Below are 23,469 nucleotides of genomic sequence, written 5' to 3'. Positions count from 1 at the left end.
ACCAGTCGCCTACTTGTTCACCTAATTAATTCCTTTAAACGCTCTCAAGTTACTGGAATAGAAAAGAAGATATAAAATGAAACACTTCCTTCCTACTGGGAATCAAATTCCCATGTTGAAAAAGAATAAAACTTTATTGTCCACGCAAAAGTGGAAATTTGTCTTTGGCTTCACTTTCAGTACAACATATAATCATACAGTCATCAGTTTAAAGAAAGTGACTATTTCATATATACTTACACTCATACATTGGTTCATATATAACGTACATCCATGCCATACAAACATAACAATTTGCATGCTGCTAATAAAAACAAGTAGAATCATAGAATCCCTACAGTGCAGAAGAAGGCCATTTGGCTCATCAAGCCTGCACCAACAACAAACCCACCCAGGCCCTATCCTTATAACCCCACATATTTACCCTATAATTCCCCTGACATTAAGGATCGATTTAGTAACCTAACCTGCTCAACTTTGGATCTTGGGAGGAAACCGAAGCACTCAGAGGAAATGTTTGCAGACACTGGGAGAACGTTCAAACACCACACAATCACCCGAGGCTGGAATTGAACCTGAGTCCCTGGCACTGTGAGGCAGCAGTGCTAACCACTGTGCCACCATGCTGCCCATTAACTGCAGTTGAATAAAAAAATGAAAGCAGCGTGTTGAAATTACATTATGTTATTTAGTAAGCCTATAGTATTGGGATCAAAAGACCTCTTAAACAGATTTTACTTGTCAATAGGTATTCTAAAATGCCGGCCCAAAGGGAGCCTTTCAAATTGAGGATGTAAAGAGTGAAAGTGATCACCAATGATGGCTGAGTTTTCCTCTTAACTGTGTTATTGAATAGATTATCAAGCTTTGTCTATTGTCTACAATGATTTTATTTGCAGTGGTGACAGTTCTGACCACTTGTTCCTTGTTGGTCCTTGTTGCCTCAGTTTTGTGCTCTCTTGCTCATTTCAATACAATTGATACTAAACTGTAAAGAATGTAATTACTGTACTTGGATTTGATTTCTCCTTCCTACTTTAGTGGAATGATAGTTGCAATTTTGCAATCCAAAGACGCAGTTCCTAAAGCTAGAGAATTTTGGGAAATTATGACAGATGCATCCACATTTCCTCCACTGCGTGTTGCAGGGTTGAAACTGGATCCTGGGACAAATGTTGGCAGAATGGGAAGAGGGTGATGTAGGAGGGCCTGAGAACAGTAGAACTGTTGTGATCAGCCCGTAAGCAAAGGGAAGTGGGTAATGGTTTGAAGCAGCAAATATGGAAGCATTTGAAAGTGCACTATCCATGCAATTAAGTAGTTTGAGACCATGGGTCAGGATAATGGGTTTTGACTGATGTGGTTGGTTGGATTGAGGATCTTGGATGACTTAGGATGAGTGATTTTGCACCCGGAAAGAGGGGGAGGTTGGTTGTGACTTTGTAAGAATAGGATGAAGAAAGAAGACTGAACCTTTATTCATTTCCTGGAGATGCTTCTCTATAAATTTGTCATGCTAGTTTTCCATGAAGGGAAGGAGAGAAGAGGTCCTTTGGTAAAAGACCCAAACTTGAGACCCCTCTTTTAGATTCTGTTAGCAGCTAATCAAAGGCAAGTGTAATAACAAGGTACTTTTAAGTGTGACGGAAAAACATGTTACAGAAGGTGCATTGAAGAGAATGTTATAGGAATTTGTGTATGTATAATAGATTCACCAAGCTATTTAGACTAGCTGCTCTTGAAATATAGTTTGTTTTTACTGTTTAAGATATGTTGTTTTATAGCAATAAAAACAATTATATTTAAATTACACAGTGACATGGTGGTTGGCACTGCTGTCTCGGTGACCTGGGTTCAGTTCCCACATTGACTGTGTGGAGTTTTCACATTCTCCCCATGCTTTTACGAGTTTCCTCAGGGTGCTCTTGTTTCTTCCCACAGTCCAAAGATGTGTATATTAAATGGATTGCCCATGTTAAATTGTCCCTTAGTGTCTCAAGATGTGTAGGTTAGGAGAATTAATGGGGTAAAAATGTGTGGTTGCAGGAATAGGGTCTGTGTGGGATGTGCTGTCAGAGAGTCAGTGCAGACCTGATGGTCTGAATGGCCTAGTTCTGTACTGTAGGGATTCTATTCTATTCCATAATTACATGAGGTGGTGCTGATAGCTACCTTACTAATGTTTAGTGGCATGGTGCAGGGATTGTCGTGGTTCCCCAGGACGACAAATGATTTTAGCCGATTAGAACAGAGAGTCTGAGTCTTGATCTTCCAAGCAGTAGACTTTATTCTCTAGTACAAGACAATAAAGCCGGGATGTCCGGAACCATCCAATGAATCATTCTGCTTACAGTCTTTTTATGCACATTACAGCTCCATATCTCAGAACTCTTATCTTACCCTTAGATTTCCTTGTTTTAGCCATCATTATTTCTGGGCTAGCCCTTTATCTACCCTGCTTGAGATTGGTCCCTCATTAATACATCTCTTTGCCCTTGAAACCATGGTAGTTCCAGTCTCTGCCCTTATCTAAACTATTCTATTTATACAGTAATCGTGGTTTAGCTAACTTAGATCAATTAGTGAAGAAAACGTGTTTATTTTACTCTCCTTTTTGCTATAGTCACGTATTAAGCTGGACAATGCCCAGTGTTCCTCAGGAGGCTACTGTCTATATTCATTAATAAGTGTTTACTATACCAACTTTGGGTTACATGGGTAATTATATTGGTTATATTTCATTCAGTCATATCAGTCTGACTACTATACTAATTACATTTGATAACATACTTTGAGTGCCATGCTGGTTTCACTCCATCTTCCATTTTGAACCTGCTTCATCACACGTATTTCAATCACAAGTATTACAGCAAATTCTCTTACAGGATGTATGCAGGTTCCACTTGGTTTGCAATCTGAGTCCTGTCGGTGAGAAGGAGATTCCTCTGGTATTGGCAGGCTGTGTGGAGGAAGGTATTTGTAGTCAGAAAAATGGTTCTGTGTGCCCTTAGTTTTCTGCAGGCATTAATCTCTAGACAGATATAGAAAAGTAGCTAAAAAAAACATGAAACATAAGCTGATCCAAATATAATTACACAAATATATAAAAAGCGTTTCTGGCATTTTCTTTCCTTCCAAATGCATTTTCGAAATAGTTAAACACAATCTTGAGGAAGCTGTTGAAATGATACTTTAATTGTTGGGTTATCTATTGTCAGAATTTAAAAATTTTTGCAAATGCTAATCTTTGGAAAGTGGGGTTATTAAGCTTTTGATGGGAATGGGCATTCAATCTCCTGCAGGGTGATGTAAGGAAAACTGCACTACTCATTCATTTCAGTGCAAACCAGCACACACTTCATTATGATCCCACACGGATACAAGTGGCACAGAGTGATCATGCAGATTTATTAAACCTGTATTAGCAGGTTTTCTGGTTGACTAGATACTATTGCCATGGAAACAGATTGCAGTCTGGTTTTTTCTTTGCTGTCCATGGTTGGCATGATTGAAGTTGCATTTAACATTCAGGGCGCAGTCTTTCAGTGAAGGGACAATAATTAATTGTTTCTTTGTCTCTAAGACTTTGTTTTGTGGTGGTGTCAGGAGGTGGGGTACTGGTGGCGGAGAGAGGGGAGGGTGTGTGGTTGTGGCTTGTGCAGGTGTTAGTGTGGAAGGTATTCTCAAGTGGCCCCGTGGTCAATGTTTTAAAAAATTCTCTTTCTAGCTCGGAGCAGGGATAGCAAAGGCAGATGTTCCTTATTTGATCCAATGTGTTTCTGGGAGAAAGAAAGCTAACTGGTTCAATGATAAGGTTTCTCTTTTCAAATGTGGAATTCAGAAAGCTGTTGAATGAGTGTTCATTATCTTTCACTTTTAAATTCTAAATGTTTTGTGCATAAGGATAGCAAATGTAAAAAAGCTGTGCTGCAACCAGTCTCCAGTAACTAGAAAACCATACTTTGCCACTTCATAGATATTGTGCCTTGTTTACACCAAGCATACGCGCAAAAAAGATGGTTCATTCATATCAGGTATTGGTGTACAGCACATATTGCATACAAAACATTAAGTTTATTGTTAGAAGTCATGTACTTCAAAGCGACTTGTGGTGATCCACATTTCAAGAACAAATATCTTCTATACAAACTACACAGCTGCCACCTGAAATACAAATAGAGGAGGCGATAGCTTAGTATTATTATAGCCAGACTATTAATCCAGAAACTCAGCTAATGTTCTGAGGACCCAGGTTCGAATCCCACCACAGCAGCTGGTGGAATTTAAATTCAACAAAAGAAATCTGGAATTAAGTGTCTACTGATGACCGTGAAACCATACCTGGTCTGGTCTCCATGTGACTCCAGAGCTGCAGCAATGTGGTTGACTCTCAGCTGCCCTCTGAAATGATCTAGAAAGCCGCTCAGTAAGGATGACTAAGGATGGGCAATAAATGCTGGCCAGCCAGCAAAGCCCAGGTCCCACAAAAAAATAAAGAAAAACATGGTTAAATTGTATGTACATCCATTGTCTTTTCAACACTTATGGATATGCTGTATATCTTCAAAGTTTACTGCTGTGGTAAGAACTACTTATTTCTAAGGAGAACAATGATCTGTGTTACATTATGGGTTTTAACGTGCATTTTACCAATCAAATCCTCTAATCTACACACTAAGGGGCAATTTAGCATGGTCAATCCACCTGATCTGCACATCTTTAGATGGTGGGAGGCAATTGGAGCACCTGGAGGAAACCTACACAGACATGGGGAGAACGTGCAAACTCCAGACAGGTCACCCAAGGCTAGAAGCGAACCCAGGTCCCTGGCACTATGATCATGTTGACTGAAGAAATAGCCAAAGTTTAGAAGAAACACCTCGTGCCTTGCGTGTGGCAGGTTCAGGTTAAAATTTCACACACACAATTGTAAAATGATAACAGCATGAGGGAAACCACTCAGGCCATTTTACGTCTACTAATTCTTTGAAAGATCTGTTCAATTAGTTCCACCTCCCAGATCCTCCTTCAGAGTCCTGCAAGTTGTTTCCCCTTCATGTATTTATCCAATTCCCTTTTGAAAGTTATTACTGATTTTGCTTCCACTAACCTATCATGCAGTGTATTTCAGTTCATTAAAACTCACTGCCTTAAAAAGAAATCTCATCTCACTGCTGGGTTGGTTCAGTGCTGCACGTTGCTGATGAATGTCCCCACTGCTTAGTGGGGACTTGTGGCAAACAAATCACCTCAAATTCAGCAAATGAGGAGGCTGTCATATACATACTTAAAAATAAAAGCAGGAGTAGGCCATTCGGCTCATTGAGGCTGTTTTGCCATTCATTATAATCACGGCTGGTTGTCAAATTCAATACCTTGATCTCTCCCCTGCCTCCTCCCCAATATCCCTTGATCCCTTTAACCCAAGAACTTTAATTTCTTCTTGAAATCAGACAGTGAAGGCTTACTAGCTGATTCCTAGGAAGGCAGGTCTGTAATATAAGGAGAGACTAAGTTGGTTAGGATTGTATGTATTATTGGAGTTTACAGGAGTGAGAGACGATGTTGTAAAAACTTATAAAATTCTAACAAGATTAGACAGATTAGCTTCAGAAAAAATGTTCCTAACCCTGGGGGAGTCTAGAACTAGGGGGTCATAGTTTGACAATAAGGGGCAAACCTTTTAGGACTGAGGCGAGGAGAAATTCCTTCACCCAGCGAGTGTATGTAATTCACTGCCACAAAAAGTAGTTAAGGCCAAAACATTGTGTGATTTCAGGAAGAAATTAGATGTAGTTAAAGGAATCAAGGGATATGGGAGAGAAAGCAGAATCAGGAGATTGATTTTGATGATCAGCCATGATCAAAAAGAATGGTGGATAAGGCTTGAACGCCTAGTTGAATGGCTTGAATGGCCTAGTTCTGCTTTCAGTTTCTCTGTTTCTATATTTCTTACAAACAATGAATCACAGAATAATTTCCTAACAATTATAACCAATAGTAGTTGTAAGTATTTATTAGTCACAAGTAAGGCTGCCATTAACACTGCGATGAAATTACTGTGAAAATCCCCAAATCACCATACTTCAGTGGCTGTTCGGGTACACTGAGGGTGAATTTAGCATGGCCAATGCACCTAACCAGCACATCTTTCAGACTGTGGGAGGAAACCAGAGCACCCGGAGGAAACCCACATAGACACGGAGAACGTGCAAACTCCACACAGATAGTGACTCAAGCTGGGAAACGAACCTGGGTCCCTGGCGCTGTGACGCAGCAATGCTAACCACTGTGCTGCCCAACTGTACTCGCCCAAACAGCTGTTTAGATTTCTCCACTCTTTCTCATGGTCTTTTAACCACCCAATTCTGCTCTTAGATTCACTTTTTCTTTAACCCTTCACTGCCTCTTTACTACATCATTTGTCTTTGGGGATTTATATTATTTAAATAAATAAAATTGGTTATTTTGTCCGCTGTGTGGGATACAAATTATGCCTTACTGTGAAATATCACTGGCAACCGGGACAGCTAATAATGATGAAAATTTGCTTGTAATTCTCACACTTGGCTCCTTACTACAAAAAATATATCACCACACCAGTGAAGGTGCAAAACAAGATTTCTTATGATAATACCAGAACAGAAAGGTTATGCCTAACAGAAATGATTGAATGAGCTGGGACTTGTTCCTTCACAAAATAAATTCCCAAGCCATGACTTGCTAGAGATCATTAAACTTATGAAGAATTTTTTAGGGTAGATGTAGTGAAGACTTTCCACTTGTGGTGGAGTCCAAGACTAGAAATATAAATATATGATTGTCACAAATAAACAATTTAGGAGAAACCTCTTAGAGAGTGGTGGAACTTGTTGCACAAGGAATAGTTGAGGCAAAAAAGAAGCATTTAAAGGGAAGCTAGATAAACAGGTGACAGAAAATGGAACAGAGGTAATGCTGATAGGGTGAAGTGAAGTAGGTGGAAGAAGGTTCGTTTGGAACGTAAACACCAGCATTGACCAGCTGGACCGAGTGGCCTCTTTCTGTGCCATATATTCTATGAGTGCTGCATCCGCTTTCAATATGCATTTAGATTTTTACGTTAACTGGAGTCTACATGAACAACTTATACATTGCAACTTGCTTTGGTGCAGAATATTTGTAGTATTAGTTATATTGTGTAAATTTTGAAAGCTTCAAATCAATTTATTTGTCAAAACGTTAAACTTCATGGCTTTGCTATTTATTTTGTTTGATTTTATACTTTATAGAAATATATTTTGGACTATTTTGATAAACCTAATTGAGAAATAATGCTAGTCCTCAAAATATTAAATGTGATCTTAATAGTTTTTTATATTGATTCCGGATTCATATATTATGTAATTTAATTATGCTTTTCCCATTTTGCAGATGCTTGTGACAACACCTGAGAAGTGGGATGTGGTAACACGTAAGAGTGTTGGTGATGTCGCCTTGTCCCAGATTGTCAGACTATTAATTTTAGATGAAGTTCATCTATTACATGAAGATAGAGGACCTGTTCTAGAAAGCTTGGTGGCACGAACACTACGACAGGTAAGCAATGATTCAAGAATTGTAGCATATGAACTGCACCGAACGTTTCCTTCAAAACAATAACACAATTGATACTTAAATACTGTGCCTTCCAAAATACCGTACCTTCCAAAATGATGAAAGGCAAGGTCATTGTCTTTGGACATACAAGTGTTTCTGTGCAGGAATCTTTTTGTGTTTCAGCTGTGTCCCTTGCATTGTATGCCTGAAAGCTTGGATGTAAATGTTATTTGTAGAAGATGCAACCGATATAATTTGTTGGGATTTGTCAATTTTGATATATTGCTGTTGCATTTGAGATTATTTTGAGTTATACCTGCTACAAGTTAGGTGTTAAATGCAGCAGTATAACATGGCTTATGAAATCTATTAAAAATAAAAATTAGGAGCAGTAGGCCACTCTACCCCTCAAGACTGCTTCACCATTAAGGAAGAACATGGTTGATTTGATTATGGCCTCAACTCTACTTTCCATCCTACTCCTTATCCCTTTGACTTCCTTGTCAATCAAGGATCTATGCAACTCAGCCTTAAAAATATTCAGGATGCACCACCTTCAACATTCACTCCATCAACCACTGGCACACAGTTGCAGCAATGTGTACCATCTACAAAATGCACTCACTAAAGCTGTCATTGAATGTCATGGGGAGGTAGTCAGATTCTTTCTTATTTGAGAAGGCCATTGCCTGGCTCTTGTGTGACATGAATGTTACTTGCCACTTATAACCCAAGCCTGAACGTTATCCAGGTGTTGCTGTGCGTGGATACAGATTCTTTTAGTATCCAAGGAGTCACAAAATGATGCTAAATATTGTGCAATCATCTGCGAACATACTCACTTCTAACCTTATGGTACAGGGAAGGGCAATGATGATTCAGCTGAATATGGTCAGCCTGAGAACGTGATCATTAGGAACTCCTGCAATGCCCTGGTACTAACATGATTGACTCCCATCAACCATCACTGTCTTCCTTTGTGCTAGGTGTGACTCCAGCCAGTGGAGGGTTTTACCCCAGATTCCTGTTAGTTTCAGTTTTCCTTCGGTTCCTTGGTATCACTGTTGTGTATTTATGCTTATTTATAATTGGAAAAGGTCACTTTGAGTCTGATCACATGATATGTTGATGATATATTTGGCCGTTTACACAGTCTATCCTACACAGTCTATCATAAAAACCTGTGGCGTAATCACTTTTCCAATAAAGCTGTTGTTTGTTTATAATTTGATGGTCTGCAAACCTGTCCTTTAAAAATGCCATTAGGAAAACTGTCGAGGAGGAGGGTGGAACCACACTGCAGACACTCAAGAGAAATTAAGACATATAGAAAAAGCATTGTATGTACTGCAGTGATGGGAAAAGGGTTAAGAAGCTAAAAACATCGCTACACCAAAGCTGGCGTTGGAGGGATGGCAAATATCAGTAGCAGCCATCGAAGAAGGTCGGTGGTGTTGTGGATGGTCTGGAAGGATGTCAAAAGTTGCAGCAGGACATAAATAGGATGCAGGACTGGGCGGAGAAGTGGCAGATGGACTTCAACGCGGATAAATGTGTAGTCGTCCATTTTGGCAGAACCAACAGGATGAACGAGTACACTATCAAGGGCAGGAGTCTTAGTAGTGTTGAAGAGCAGAAGGATCTTGGGGTCCGGGTCCACAGGACTCTTAAATCGGCCTCGCAGATGGAGGATGTGGTCAAGAAGGCGTATGGTGTACTGGCCTTCATTAATCGAGGGATTGAGTTTAGGAATCGGGAGGTAATGCTGCAACTTTATAAGACCCTTGTCAGGCCTCATTTGGAGTACTGTGCGCAGTTCTGGTCGCCTCACTACAGGAAAGACGTAGAAGCTATTGAAAGGGTACAGAGGAGATTTACAAGGATGTTGCCTGGACTGGGAGGCATGCCTTATGAAGTTAGGTTGAGGGAGCTGGGACTCTTTTCCCTGGAGAGACGAAGGTTGAGAGGCGACCTGATAGAAGTTTATGAAATGTTGAGAGGAATAGATAGGGTGGATTCTCAGAGGCTATTTCCCCGGGTTGAAATGGTCGCTATGAGAGGACACAGATTGAAGGTGCGGGGAGGCAAGTACAGAAGTGATGTTAGGGGTAAGTTTTTCACTCAGAGGGTAGTGAGTGAATGGAATCGGCTGCCGTCAGTGGTGGTGGAGGCGAACTCGCTGGGGTCTTTTAAAAGACTTCTGGATGAGTATATGGGGTTTAATGGGATTGGGGGTTATAGATAGGTCTATAGATTGGTAGGTGTTGATGTGATCGGCGCAACTCGTGGGTCAAAGGGCCTGTTTGTGCTGTAGTGTTCTATGTTCTATGTTCTAAGAAACCAAAATTTAAATAAAGATTTTGGAGGAAAAAAACATTGAAAAGAAACTCACCTCGTGCTCTGCCTGGAAAGACAATCACCAGGCAAGACTGTTCTCTTCCTGTTGGCGAACACTTCAGTGGTCACAGGCATTCGGCCTCTTATCTTCTGGTAAGCGTCCTCCAAGGCGGCCTTCACGACACACGACAGCGCACAGTCACTGAGCAGAGACTGATAGCCAAGTTCCACACACATGAGGATGGCCTCAACCAGGATCTTGGGTTCATGTCACACTATTTGTAACCCCATGGCTTGCCTAGGCTTGCAACATCTCACTTACTGTCCTGTCTGGAGACAATACACATCTTTTTAACTTATGCTATCTCTACTCACGTTGTCTGCACCTTTAAGACTTGATCAGCTGTAAAGACCTGCATTCTAATCAGTATTCTGTAAACTGTGTGTGTGCTTATTTTTGTTTTTATTCCAATTCAGTCAAATCAAATCCAATTCAGAGTCTCAACAAGTTGAAACATTCCCAATCCAAACTGACAAGACGGGGCTCTCACATGACCATCTACATGGTCCAAGCTGATTGGAGTGGCCTCCTCCAAGGCTTGATCTCATTTGCATCTTATCCAAAAGGCCAAGATACAGCTTTTAAAAATTGCTTCAAATGAAGCTAAAATGTAACCTAATGACTTCAACCAAGTACGTCAATACTACACTTGATCTTAGCCAAAAGGCCGAGAATCCCCTGTTTGTGAACAGAACTCTCCACTCATCTGACGAAGGGGCAGAGCCCCAAAAGCTAGTGGCGTTTGCTACCAGATAAACCTGTTGGACTTTAACCTGATGTTGTGAGACTTCTTACTAAGATATTAACCCATACAGGGAGCAATTGTGAGTTTTAAACAAAAAACCTTGCAACAATAATTTAGAACTGGGGATGTTGTCCAAATGTCCAGAAAAGGTTATTCACAGAAAATAAGCTAAATCTAAAGAAGGCCTTGGAGGTCACGTTTGCTACGGAATTCACAGCCAAAGAAGCCCAACAATTAAGCTTGAGCACTGAAGTCCATAGGTAGAGTTGGAAGCTTTCTTTTGTACAATTCTTTATACCTTTGTATTTAGTGATCCCAAAGCCCTGCGATGTGACATAAATTAATTTTGGGGCTAACAAAATCCAATGTATACATACCAGATTACCTTATAAAAGACAAACGTTTTGGTTTGAAATATCACTGGTTTCATGGAAGATGGTGGCACAGTGGTAATGTCACTGGACTTGTATTCCAGAGCTCCAGGCCAATGCTCTGGAGACATGGATTCAAATATCTGCACGGCAATGTCTCTACTAATCATCACTCTCTCCTCATGAAGTATGCTCTTTACAAGTATTTCCTTTCTTCCCATACAAGAAAGTTACTCACCACCATTTTTTAAGGACAATTAAGGATGGCCAATAAATGCTGGATTTGCCAGTGATGCCTGCATCCTGTGTATGAATAAATGATAGAGTGCCTTTCATATAATGGAGCATCCCTAGGAGTTTCACAGGAGCATTATGAAACATAGTATGACACCAAGCTACGTAAGGAGATATTCACCAGAATTCCACTGCCCTGCTCGCCATGGATCGGAGTGGATAGTGGAAATGGCCGTTGACCTCGGGTGGGATTTTCTAATCTTGGGTTGAGTGAGGCCTTAACATCCTACCCATTAAGTCAAATGACCTGAAGCTTGGCTAAAGAGGAAAGGTTTAAGGAGTGTCTTAAAGGATGACAGCAAGGCAGAGAGGTGTAAGGAAGGAATTCCAGAGTTTTGGGTCTTGATGCCTGAGGCATTGGCCGGAATTTTACCATCCCGCCCACTACAGGAGTCGGAGCAGGCAATAGAAAGGTCCATTGCCCTGGGATGCGATTTTACAGTTTCAGGACGAGCGAGGCCGTAAAATCCCGCTCAGTATTACCAGTGGTGGAGCAATCATGGTGGCCATTAGAAGCAGTTCGCAGAAGGTGCATTAGATCAATGCCAGGAATGGGCAAGTTGTTTTATGAGGAAAAATTGGACAGGTTAAGCTTGTATTCGTTGGAATTTAGAGGAGTAAGAGACTTGATTGAAACTGAGGCACCTTAACAGGATGGTTGTAGAGACACTGTTTCCTTTTGTGCAATACTCTATGGGTCACTTTTAAAAATAAGATACATTTAAGACAGTGATGAGGACATTTTTTTTCAGCGTGTGTCTTTGGAACTCTTCCTCAGAAGGTGGTGGAGCAGAGTTTTTGCATATTTTTAAGCATAAGTAGATTCTTGATTGACAAGAGGATGAAAGGTTATTTGGGGCAGGCTGAAATGTTATGTTGAGGTTATAAACAGATCAGCTATGATCTTATTGAATGTTGGAACCAGCTTGAGGGGCTTAGTGGCCTTAGCCTGCTCCTAGTTTATATGTTCATATGTTAATTATAATTGAGAGTTCACCAGAAGCTAGTATTGGAGGTTCTGTGACTGGAGTGGTTTATAATGGTAAAAGGATGTGAAGTGACATGAAAACACAGATGAAACTTTTAATATCAAGAAAACAAAAGCAGGGTGATAAGAGGACTGAGCCCATGGCAACAACTTTAGCACTCCCTGACTGTCAGTTCAGCAAAGTTAAAATTTACACCTTTGATCTTAAATTTCATTGCTAACAGTTTGCTAATGTTGCCAGTTAATATTTGGGGACCTGCTGATGCATTGTGAGGAACTAAGTAGTTATTTACAAAATAGCAATTGCCGCATTAAGACTAATATTGCTGAATTGCCTCTTTTAAAGGAGCTGTCTAAAAATCTAATGTCTGACGTTCACAAAAAACTGCTTCTAAAGTTTTGGAATAAATTCAACATTATTAAATTCCTTCAAAAGGATTGCTTATGTTCACATTAAATTGGATGTACTGATCTCATTGAGACGTATAAGATGATGAATGGGATGGATAGGATAGAGGTGGAGAGACTCTTCCCGCTCAGAAAGGATAGTAGGACTGGGGGCACAGCCTCAAGATAAAGGGGGGGCGGTTTAGAACGGAGTTGAGGAGGAACTTCTTCACTCAAAGGGTGGTGAATCTCTGGAATTCTCTGCCCGTTGAAGTGGTGGAGGCTACCTCACTAAATATTTTTAAGACGCGGGTTGATGGGTTTTTGATAAGAGAGGGGATTAAGGGTTCTGGGGAGAGGGCGGGAATGTGGAACTGAGCCACGACAGATCAGCCATGATCTTATTGAATGGCGGGGCAGGCTCGAAGGGCTAGATGGCCTACTCCTGCTCCTATTTCTTATGTTCTTAAGTGTTCCAATACTATAATTCTTTCCTTTCAAAAATAAAGAGCTAATGCAGCACTGCAGGTTACTTACTGGACTTACATAAATAAACCGGTGCGCAGATTTCTAAGTCGGATCTGTACTATGCCCAGACTCGGAACTTAGAATAAAAAAGGTAAAATCAGGCCCACACTTTGTTATACCATAAATGGGAACGATTCCTGACAATATTAGAAGTGCCTCCTACAAATTGGATACTTCAAAACATTTTTCATGTCCCTCTTGTCCAAATGTCTGCCTGCTATATGAAAAAGCCCATATATACAATGTGCTCGTTTACCGTAGTCATGCAATATTCCTGAACAGGTCAAAACAAATTTACAGCAATTTGGAAATGCTGGGCAATTTCTTGTGACTCCTAAAGACAATTGAGTAAAGTTTCAATTACATTAACTATAATTTTAAAATGCTGATGTTGTGGCACAGACTCTCCAAGTGCAGCTGCTGATTATCCAGTGGTAAAAATGTAGATGTCTTAGAGGAGTGCAGATGTCACAGTTTTGAGGATGGAGGAAATTATAGAAATAAGGGTGGTTGAGGCCATGGAGTGAATTGTAAATAAGGATGAGAGTTAATATAAATTTATTGACAACAAGCCAATGGAAGTCAGCAAGCATAAGGATAATAGGGAATAGCACTTGCTGTGAATTAAGACAAGGGGTACAGTTTACATGACTTCGCAGTTATGGAGGGTAGAATGTGGGGGAGCAGCTGGGAATGTGTTAGAATAACTAAGGATGGACAATAAATGCCAGATAACAAAGGTTGGAATGAGAATTTCAGCAGGTGAATTGAGACGGCAGTGACATTGGTTGATACTATGGGTTAGAAATAGGCTTAGTGATGCCATGCATATGAGGTAAGAAGTTCTTTTTCAGAACAAATGTGACAACAAAATTGCAAACAGACTGACTTAATCCCAGACTGTTGCTAGGGAGAGGAATGAAGTTGGTAGCTAAAGAATGGAGTTTGGAGTAAACACCAAAAATCATGGCTTCAATCTTCCAATATATAATTTAATATATTGGTTTTTGTTCATCTCGTACTGGATGTCGTCGGAAAAGCAAATCAGATAATTTAGGTGGTCAGAGAGGGCACGGAGGGAGAGCAGGTTAGGGCAGACAGATGGCAAGAAGAACATGAAAAATATTTTGAAGTATCTAATTTGAGGGAGGCACTTCTAGTGTTGTCAGGAATTGCTCCCATTTATGATATAACAAACTATGTTTCTTTTTCTGATATGAAATACTTTAACATGAAGCTAATTGAGGAATAGTAATCTATCAACTATGGCATGAATCTGGAAATAGATGACTGGATTTGGAAACAATCTATCAATATTTACACCAGAGGTAAAATAATTAAGATTGGTGGGAGGGAGTGGTGGAGGAGTGGATGTTTGTGGATGTGATGGCAATCAAGCAGGCTGCTTAGTCCTGAATGGTATCAAGCTTCTTGAATGTTGTTGGAACTGCATGCAACCCGTCAAGTGGGGAGTATTCATCACATTCCTAACTAGTGCCTTGTAGATGGTTGGGCAGGCTTTGGGGAGTCAGGAGGTGAGCTACTCGCCGCAGTATTCCTAGCCTGTAACCTGCTCTTGTAGCCACTGTGTTTATGTGGCGAGTCCAGTTGAGTTTCTGGTTAATGGTAACCTCAAGGATGTTGACAGTGGGAGTTTCAGTGATGGTGACACCATTGAATGTCAAGGGATGGGGGTTAGAGTGTCTCTTATTAGTGATGGTCATTGCCTGGCATTTGTATAGCATAAATGTTGCTTGCCATTTTTCAGTCCAAGCCTGAATATTGTCCAGATCTTGTTGCATTTGAAAATGGACTGCTTCAGTTTGAACAAGAGAAAAGTTGTTATGTTTTGGGTGTAAATCTTTTGGTCAGAAATCCGTTTTTTGCAGCATTTGTAACTTTTCACTTCTACTGAGCTCATTCAATCTACATTTTATGTTCACAAATCCAAAATGACAGCATAATTGATAATGAACATAAAAGAAGAATTAATGACTGGTAGTGGGATAGAGGGAAGTTGTTTGAAAGAGGAAACAATATTAAATTGTTTGTAAGGAGGATAAATAAGGCAATTGGAATGCATTTAATCTAGAATGGCCAAGGGGAAGGGAAAGCAGAACTGGCTGTAGATTCAAAATGATAAGAAAAAAGGGAAAAACGATATTGAAGGACTGTAAGGGGTGTAATAACTGGAGGAGATAGCGGTGAGGGAAATCTATTTAACATTGCATGTTGTTTGTAGTTTAAATGCAAGAAATATGCTTTAGGGAAGATTGGGAAGATAGGCAGGAGATGGGATGACATAATATAAAAACACATTTTTGTGGATGCTGGAATCTGAAACAAAAATCAGGCAATGCTGGAAAATCTCAGCAGGTCTGACGGCATATGTGGAGAGAGAACAGAGCTAATGTTTCTCAGCTCTGACAAAGGGTCTTCCAGACTTGAAACATTAGCTCTATCCTCTCTCAACAGAGGCTGTCAGACCTGCTGAGATTTTCCAGCATTTTCTATTTTTGACGGGGTGACATCATTTGTGAGCAAGGGGTGAGGTAGAGATGTGAGAAATGTCACAAATATCTCTGGATGAAATAAAAGACAATACAGGGAAAATGTTAGTTGTGGGAATAGAATCTATTATTAAGGACATAGTAACAGCATGCTTGGAGCACCACTAGGGTTAGGTAGAGTATAGTTTTATGAAAGAGAAAATACTTAACAGATTGATTTGAGATATTTTTGAAGCTGCAACTGGCAGCGTAGATATGGGGAAGCATTAGACGCAGTATATTTGGAATTTCAGAAGGCCTTCAATAAGGTGCCAAGTTCAGGATATGAACAATGGTCTGACTTGGGCAGTTACAGATACAGTTTGAGCTGTTTCTCACTTATGAAGCAAGTGGCAATATCTTTCCTGGTCTTTCCTCAAGCAGTTCATGATTGTCTAGATATTCCATGAAAAGTTGAATCACTTCTGCCCTGGGAGATGCATGACATTACAACCATTCGCACTGTGCCAATAGAAGCCATTAAATGAATTGTTAATCTCGACATTGCACAATAACTGCTTCCCCATCCATATGAAGAAGAGATTGCTTGCAGTTGTGGCTCCCACTTATCTTAGGAAGGATGTTCCCTTCCTGAGAGCTTCCAGAGAATCAGAAAGCTGCCTGTTAGAAACATAGGAACTAGAAGCAGGAGTAGGCCATTCGGCCCATTGAGCCTGCTTGGCCATTCATTTTGATCATGGCAGATAATCAGATTCAGTATCCTGATCCCCTCCTCCTCTCATATCCCTTGATCCCTTTAGCTCCAGGTGCTTTATCTCAGTTCTTCTTGAAATCAGACAACATTTCGGCCTCAGTACTAGCTAGTATTGTTCCTCATTACTAGCAGTTTGCTGCGGTCAGTCACGACTAGCCACAAGGGATGAGGCCCTGAGTGCAGTTAAGTGGGGAAATAATTGCGTGTATTCAACACACACAAGCCCAGGAAATTGTTCAGACAGAATCTTCTTCTTTTGAATACAGTTTTTATTCCACTGAAAAACTTCAGTGAAATATTTTTATTTATTTAATGAAGTATTTTATTGGTGTAAATAGATTTGAATGTATATTTTGTTATTTTGCTGAATTGTATATGTACTTGACATAACATGCAGTTGGAGACCAGTATAACTAGCACAGACATCTCATGAATTTGACTGCAATTGTCGCTGGGAAACTTGCCAAACAGCAGCTGGAAAATTTTCCATGCCTGATGAATTGTCCTTGTAATTAATAAATATAGTAATTAATCTACATTATTCCATTTATGGAATGAATTCATGCTTAAATTCATGCTTAAAACAACACTCAAGAAGCTTGACACCATCCAGCCCACTTGATTGGCACCACGCCTACAAATATCCACTCCCTTACCATCACTGCTCAGTAGCAGCAGTGTGTACTATTTACAAGATGCACTGCAGCAATTCACCAAAGATCCTTAGGCAGCACCTTCCAAACCCACAACCACTTCCATCTAGAAGGACAAGGGCAGTAGATACATGGTAACATTACCACCTGCAATCTCCTTTCCAAGCCACTCACTATCCTGATATGAAAATATATCGCCATTCTTTCGCAGTTGCTGGCTCAAAATCCCAGAATTCCCTCACAGTGGCATTTGTGGGTCAACCCACAGCATGTTGACTGCAGCAATTCAAGAAGGCAGCTCACAACCACTTTCTCAAAGCCAACTCGGGATGAGCAATAAATGCTGGCCAACTGGCAATGCCCATGTTCCACAAATGAAATAAAAAGATACAGATGACCTAGGTTTGTCTTTGATGTTATGAAGTATTGATTAAACCATTATTATATTCCACAAACTGGCAGATAGCAGTATTTAGCGTTGCTCAAAGATTGTTATTTTTCAATTCTGAAAAAGAAACATCTGGTTGGGTTTTATGAGTAAAAGCTTACAAGGTTTTGTTTTAGTCTGGACGCTGGGTTCCAAACATAAATAGCTGACATGAGGGGAAGCAATGTTCATAGTCTTCCCTATAAGACAAAAAAAAGACACAAATATTTCCCTCCACCTACCTGGTTGTTTCAGAGGCCCTTCTTGCATCCAGTGTTGCTCCAGCATAAATTATTTTTAAAATGCCTCTGTTAGCTGTTTTATTTATTTATTCTTCCACTACAGTTTTGATACTTATGTTCTCTTACACTTACTTTGTCAGTCTGAGTCTTGCTATTGGCCTCCCTCCCTTTCTCTCTCTTACTGTATGTCTGTCTGTCTCTCTGTCTATCTGCATGTCTTACTCTCTGCCTGTACTGGAAACTGAATATATTTATACACAGGGCCCGTTCTTTGCAGGCAGAAGGAATGTGACCACACATTGTGTCCATTTCAGCTAAGCAAAACAAGTGACAGTCTTTCACTGATTAATTCCCAGGGCAATGCCTTGATCAATCGGAGTCAAGCTGCCTGGGTTAAATTTCAAACAATGCTTAGCAGTTATCTGTAGTCACTATCAACTGGTGCGTTCTCTACATTCTCTACCAATCCACTCACCAACCAATCAGCATTTTCTTCTCATACAAGGTTTTCCCCTTGCAAAGTGTTCTGATGAATGCAAGATGGAAAGCTTGGACAAAATATCTGTCTTTTTCAGCAATACTCATGTCTTGTATTTTCAACATTTGCGAATTCTAAAGGATCTTTCAGAATGGCTTTTGAAATGAGGATTTCAAATGTTGTTACTGATCAATGATCTAACAGTACATATGGAAAATAATTATTTTGAAAAATGTAGCATGAATATATCGTCTGGTTCAGTGCAGTAACTTTATTTTAATCTTTTCTCATAGTATGTTGTGCAGACAGAAAGAAGTAAAATAGGACTCTTCAATCCACATGCAGGTTTTGTTTTAGAAAACCTCTGAGGTTTGCAATACGTCAGAAAATTGACCAGCATGCATTTCAGAATGGAATCTAAATGGTTCCAATAACAATGAACACAATAATGTAAGCAAAATACTGCAGATGCTGGAATCTGAAACAAGGACAGAGGGTGCTTGAAAACTCAGTAGGTCTGCCAGTATCTATCAAGAGAGAAACAGAGTTAACGTTTTGTATCATAGACTCTTGAGTCAAAGACTTGAAATGTTATTTCTGTTTCTGTCCTGATGAATGTGCGCAGGACATTGGTACATCACCACTTGGAAATTCAACTCACTCACCATCCTGACTTAGAAATATGTCGCTACTATTTCACGGTCATTGGGTCAAAATCCTGGAATTCTCTCCCTAACTGCATTGTGCATCAACCTGCACCACAGAGACTGCAGTGATCAAGCAGTCAGCTTACCACCACTTCTTGAGGGCTGTTAAGGATGGGCAATAAATATTGTGCCTAGCCAGTGATGCCCATGTCCCGTAAATGAATTTTTAAAAACCTGCCTATTGCAGGGTAAACCTTTTCCAAACCATTTCTAATGACAAGAAAAAGTTTTCAGCTTCAGTTTCCCGTGTTTAGAAATTTGATTGTCCGTGTGTCCTACTTCCACAGGATAGTCAAAATGCAATATATTTTCATGTCTTCAAAGTAAATGCAGTTAATGTTTTAGAGCTTGATTTGTAACTGTTATTGAAGCACAAATTGATTAGTTGTGTTTGATGTTCTGAATGCATTAGTGGCTTTGTGGATGATGTTAAAAGACGCTTCTCTGATAAATAAATCAACTCTTCTGTTCACTCAGGCAATCTTGTACGTGAGCTCTTCAACTCTGAACAGTTTCAAGTATTTTCCTTCTTTTCAGAGGGATTTGACTGCACTCTTTCGCCAGATTGTTCTTTATTTAAAATATACATACTAATTCCGAACAAGAGTGGGCCACTAGTCCCTTTGAACCTTCTCTGCTATTCAATAAGATCATGGCTGATCTGATTGTAGCCTCAATCCCACATTCCTGCCTACTCCAAACAACCTTTCACAGTTCAAATACAGGGTAGTTGATGCTAGATATCTCTATAAAATGCATGTCTCAATTTCTGAATTTTTATTAGTGATTTTATATATTGTTTATTCACTTGTAAACATTGCTGACTAGGTGAGGATTTATTGCCAATCTCTAATTGCCCTTGAGAAGATGGTGGTGAGCTACTTTCATGAACTGTTGCAGTCCCTAAGGTGTAGGTACATTCATAGTACTGCTGGGGAGGAAATTTCAAGATTTTGACTCAGCAAACAATGAAGGAACACCAATCTATTCACAATTAAGATAGCAAGTGACTTGGAAGGCAACCTCCAGGTGGTGATGTTCCCACATAACTGTTGCTCTGGTTCTTCTAGATGGTAGTGGTCATGGGTTTGAAAGGTCCTGTATTAGGAACATTGGTGAGTTCCTGCAGTAGGTAATATACACTGCTGCCACTGTTCATCAGTGTTGGAGGGATTGAATATTTGTGGAATGGGTAGCAATCAAGTGGGCTACTTTGTCCTGTGTGTTGTCAAGTTTCTTGCGTGCTATTGGAGCTGCACTCATCCAGGCAAGTGGAGAGCATTCTATTACACTCCTATCTTGTGCTTTGTAGATGGTGGACAGGCTTTGGGGAGTCTGGAGGTGAGTACTTGCTGCAGGATTTCTAGCCTTTGACCTGCTCTGGTAGCTACAGTATTTATATGACTTGTACAGTTGCTGGTGTTGAAACAAAGCTTTTGTGAAAAGGTGTTTAGAAAGCTTTTTGGTCACAGATCCATGATCAAATGGCATACATAGTATTAACATGCACACCATGTGACTTCTCCCCAATTTTGGCGCAACAATAGCATATTAATTTGCAGGCGGTTGTGTAGACTGCATAGTTGTACGTATGAATGCAGTAGTACTTATTTTGGGAAAAGAAGCTTTGTAAATAATATGGAGCATAACTAAAAGTTATCCTGAATCAAGCTGTTACATCAGCAATTGACATCAGCTACACTGATTACAAAAAAACAGTTTTTTCTTTTGTTTCTTTTTTGCAGGTTGAGTCCACCCAAAGTATGATCAGAATTCTGGGTTTATCAGCCACCCTGCCTAACTTCCTTGATGTAGCCACGTTCCTCCATGTAAATCCATTTATTGGACTTTTTTTCTTTGATGGACGTTTTCGGCCTGTGCCTCTCAAACAGACTTTCATAGGAGTTAAAGCATCAAACAAGGTAAATTGCAGTTTTCTTTGCAAATGAAGTAATGTTCAGAGGATGTTTCTGGTTGTTCGCTTTTGTGAATTTCACACATACCTTTTATTCTTTCAACTAAGAACAAAATTATTTAGAATGAGTGGATCTGGGAATTAAGGGACATCAGAACTACATTAGCATCTTTAATATAAAAAAGTATTAAAAGGCGTTTCAGAAAGGTAAGCAATAAGTAAATGCCAATCCAAAAATGGAACGATTTGGTCATAATTAAATGTTTTGTGAAGGTGAGAGGTTTAATGAAGCTGCCAAAGGAAGTGTTCTCACTATTGTCAGGAGAGCACAAAAAGTTTGTAAAACAGTGGCTGGGACTTTACGGTTAGATGCTGCCTTGTCCACCAGCTGGTAAGTTAGGGCAACACCTTCTCGACTGGTCATGCAAATCCTGATGGCTGAAGAGTTTGTTCTAGCTTTTGAAATAATAATTGAATAGATATCAGAATAGCTACAGACAATCAGCAATAGGAACAGGAGTAGGTTGTTCAGCCCCTTGAGCCTGCTCTGCCATTCAATAGGAACATGGCTGATCCAACATTCCTTGCATCCACTTTTCTGCCCTTCCTCCATAACCCTTCATTCTCTTACTAATCAAAAATCTATCTATCTCAGCCTTAAATATACACAAAACTCTGCCCCCTAAGCTCTCTGTGGTAAGGACTCTCAACCCTCTTGAGAGAAGAAATTTTCCTCATCTCAGTCTTAAACTGGCACTCCTTTATTCCGAGACCATGCCCTCTGGTCCTAAACTGTCCCACAAGACAAAATGTCCTCTTAGGATTTTTAAGGTCGTGACAGAGTAAATGCTATGTGTTTCAATGAGATCACCTCTTACTCTTGTAAATTCCAATGAGTAGAGTCCTAACCTGTTTAACCTTTCCTCATAAAACAATGCCTCCATACCAGGGAAAGAATTACCAGTCCAGCTGCCTTTTACTCTGAAGTCTAAGAGCAACCACAATGGTTGCTATATCATTGCCAATTGACATTACTTGAATACCTGACCAACAATAAGCTAGGATTAGTCCCAGACATGGTGTACTGATTAGTCTGCTGGTGTTAGTTGAACTGTGATGGAAAAATGCATCCCTACAGAGCTCCATGACTCCCCTCACTCCCGATTGAAAGCAACTTGCATCAATGTTAATTCTCCAAAGTGCAGGGTCAAGTTGCCTGATAAATTCCCTCTTCACCATTGAGAGATTTAATATTTAGTGCCTTCGATGAGAGGGAGCTCGGTCAGCCTGAAGTAGTAACAGGTGTATCTTAAGCAGGTGAATGCTGGTGCCAATAAAAGTAATGGCCATTGGAAATAGTGGACTCACGATTTCCTTAAATGTTATTTTTATGGATTTAGTGTGACTGAATGTGACCTGAAAAGAAGTGAAAGAGGCAATATCCTAATGTTAATATCTAATCTCAAATTGTACGTCAGTTCATTGCTGATTAGGATTTTATTTTTTGTGAATTTAACTCTAGCATTTCTTCTTTCTGAATATTTTCATCACTTTTGTTATAACAACTGAATGCCCTTGCTACTTTCAAATGCTTTGGCATGTGTCCTGCAATGAGAGTTGTATTTATATGGTTGGAGTAAGAAAGTATGGCACGTATATCTTGAACAATTTCCCAGTGTTTTTTTTTCCTTATGGATGACAGCCTGTTGTATCTGGCAGTGAAAATCCAATTAACCTACCCATCGGTGTTTGTTTTTCATCTGCTGTGTGTAGAGATTTTGATAGACTACAGGTGCAGTCCCACATGTTATTTCTGACTCATGAAATATATTACGTCAAATAGGATTCCTATTTGTGTGTTTAAGCTTGTGTTACTGCCAGTTTTGGATGAACAACAGTTTCCTCCAGTTAAACATTAACAAGACCATCATCTTTGGCCTCCATCACCAACTCTACACTCTTGGTTGCTTGTTCCATAAATTTTTTGATTAATGACTTGGCTGAAGAGGAATACTTGAACCCTCTGCATTCAATTCAGAAGTTGTTTTTAACCCCAGGTCCTTTTCATTGACAAAGAGCACCCAGCTACTTCTATAAGCTACTTCTTGCTTTTCTATTCCCTGGATCAGGCTATCTGCCTCTGAAACCCTCAATAATCACTTTGCCACCAGGACCTTTTCAATTTTCTCCTGGCAGCCACATATCTTTCAACCTTCATAATGTTCAGCTCATCCCAGGCACTAAACCCATATCCAATCGTGCACCATCTGATCCTGTCCTTACTGACGAGTGTTAGCTGCTACCTCCAATTTGAAATTCTCATTTTTATGTTTGAATTTTTTCATGGTTTCAACCATCCCAATCTCAGCAACCATTTGTCTAAACCATTTTGTACCCTCCATCTCCTCTCCTCCTTTAAGACCCTCCTTTAAAAACTTTGACCAAGCTTTTGCTGCCTTTTCCTAATATTGCTTCATTGGCTGAACCTTTACAT

At 39.9% G+C, this 23,469-nt stretch overlaps 1 protein-coding gene across 1 annotated transcript in view; it reads left to right on the top strand.

The window, feature by feature from the left end:
- ascc3 (activating signal cointegrator 1 complex subunit 3) overlaps positions 1–23,469 on the top strand; it is a 522,713-nt gene that overhangs the window by 123,257 nt on the left and 375,987 nt on the right. Inside the window, exons 11-12 of the mRNA XM_080192820.1 lie at positions 7,414–7,578; positions 20,806–20,982. Coding sequence (XP_080048946.1) covers positions 7,414–7,578; positions 20,806–20,982 — 342 coding nt within the window. The remainder of the gene's footprint in view (positions 1–7,413; positions 7,579–20,805; positions 20,983–23,469) is intronic.

Source organism: Carcharhinus amblyrhynchos, chromosome 7 (assembly GCF_965287045.1).
Source record: "Carcharhinus amblyrhynchos chromosome 7, sCarAmb.v2.hapA, whole genome shotgun sequence".
Classification (NCBI taxonomy): Eukaryota; Metazoa; Chordata; class Chondrichthyes; order Carcharhiniformes; family Carcharhinidae; genus Carcharhinus; species Carcharhinus amblyrhynchos.
Note: the sequence above shows the minus strand (reverse complement) of the source record. Positions and strands in the feature narration are given on the sequence as shown.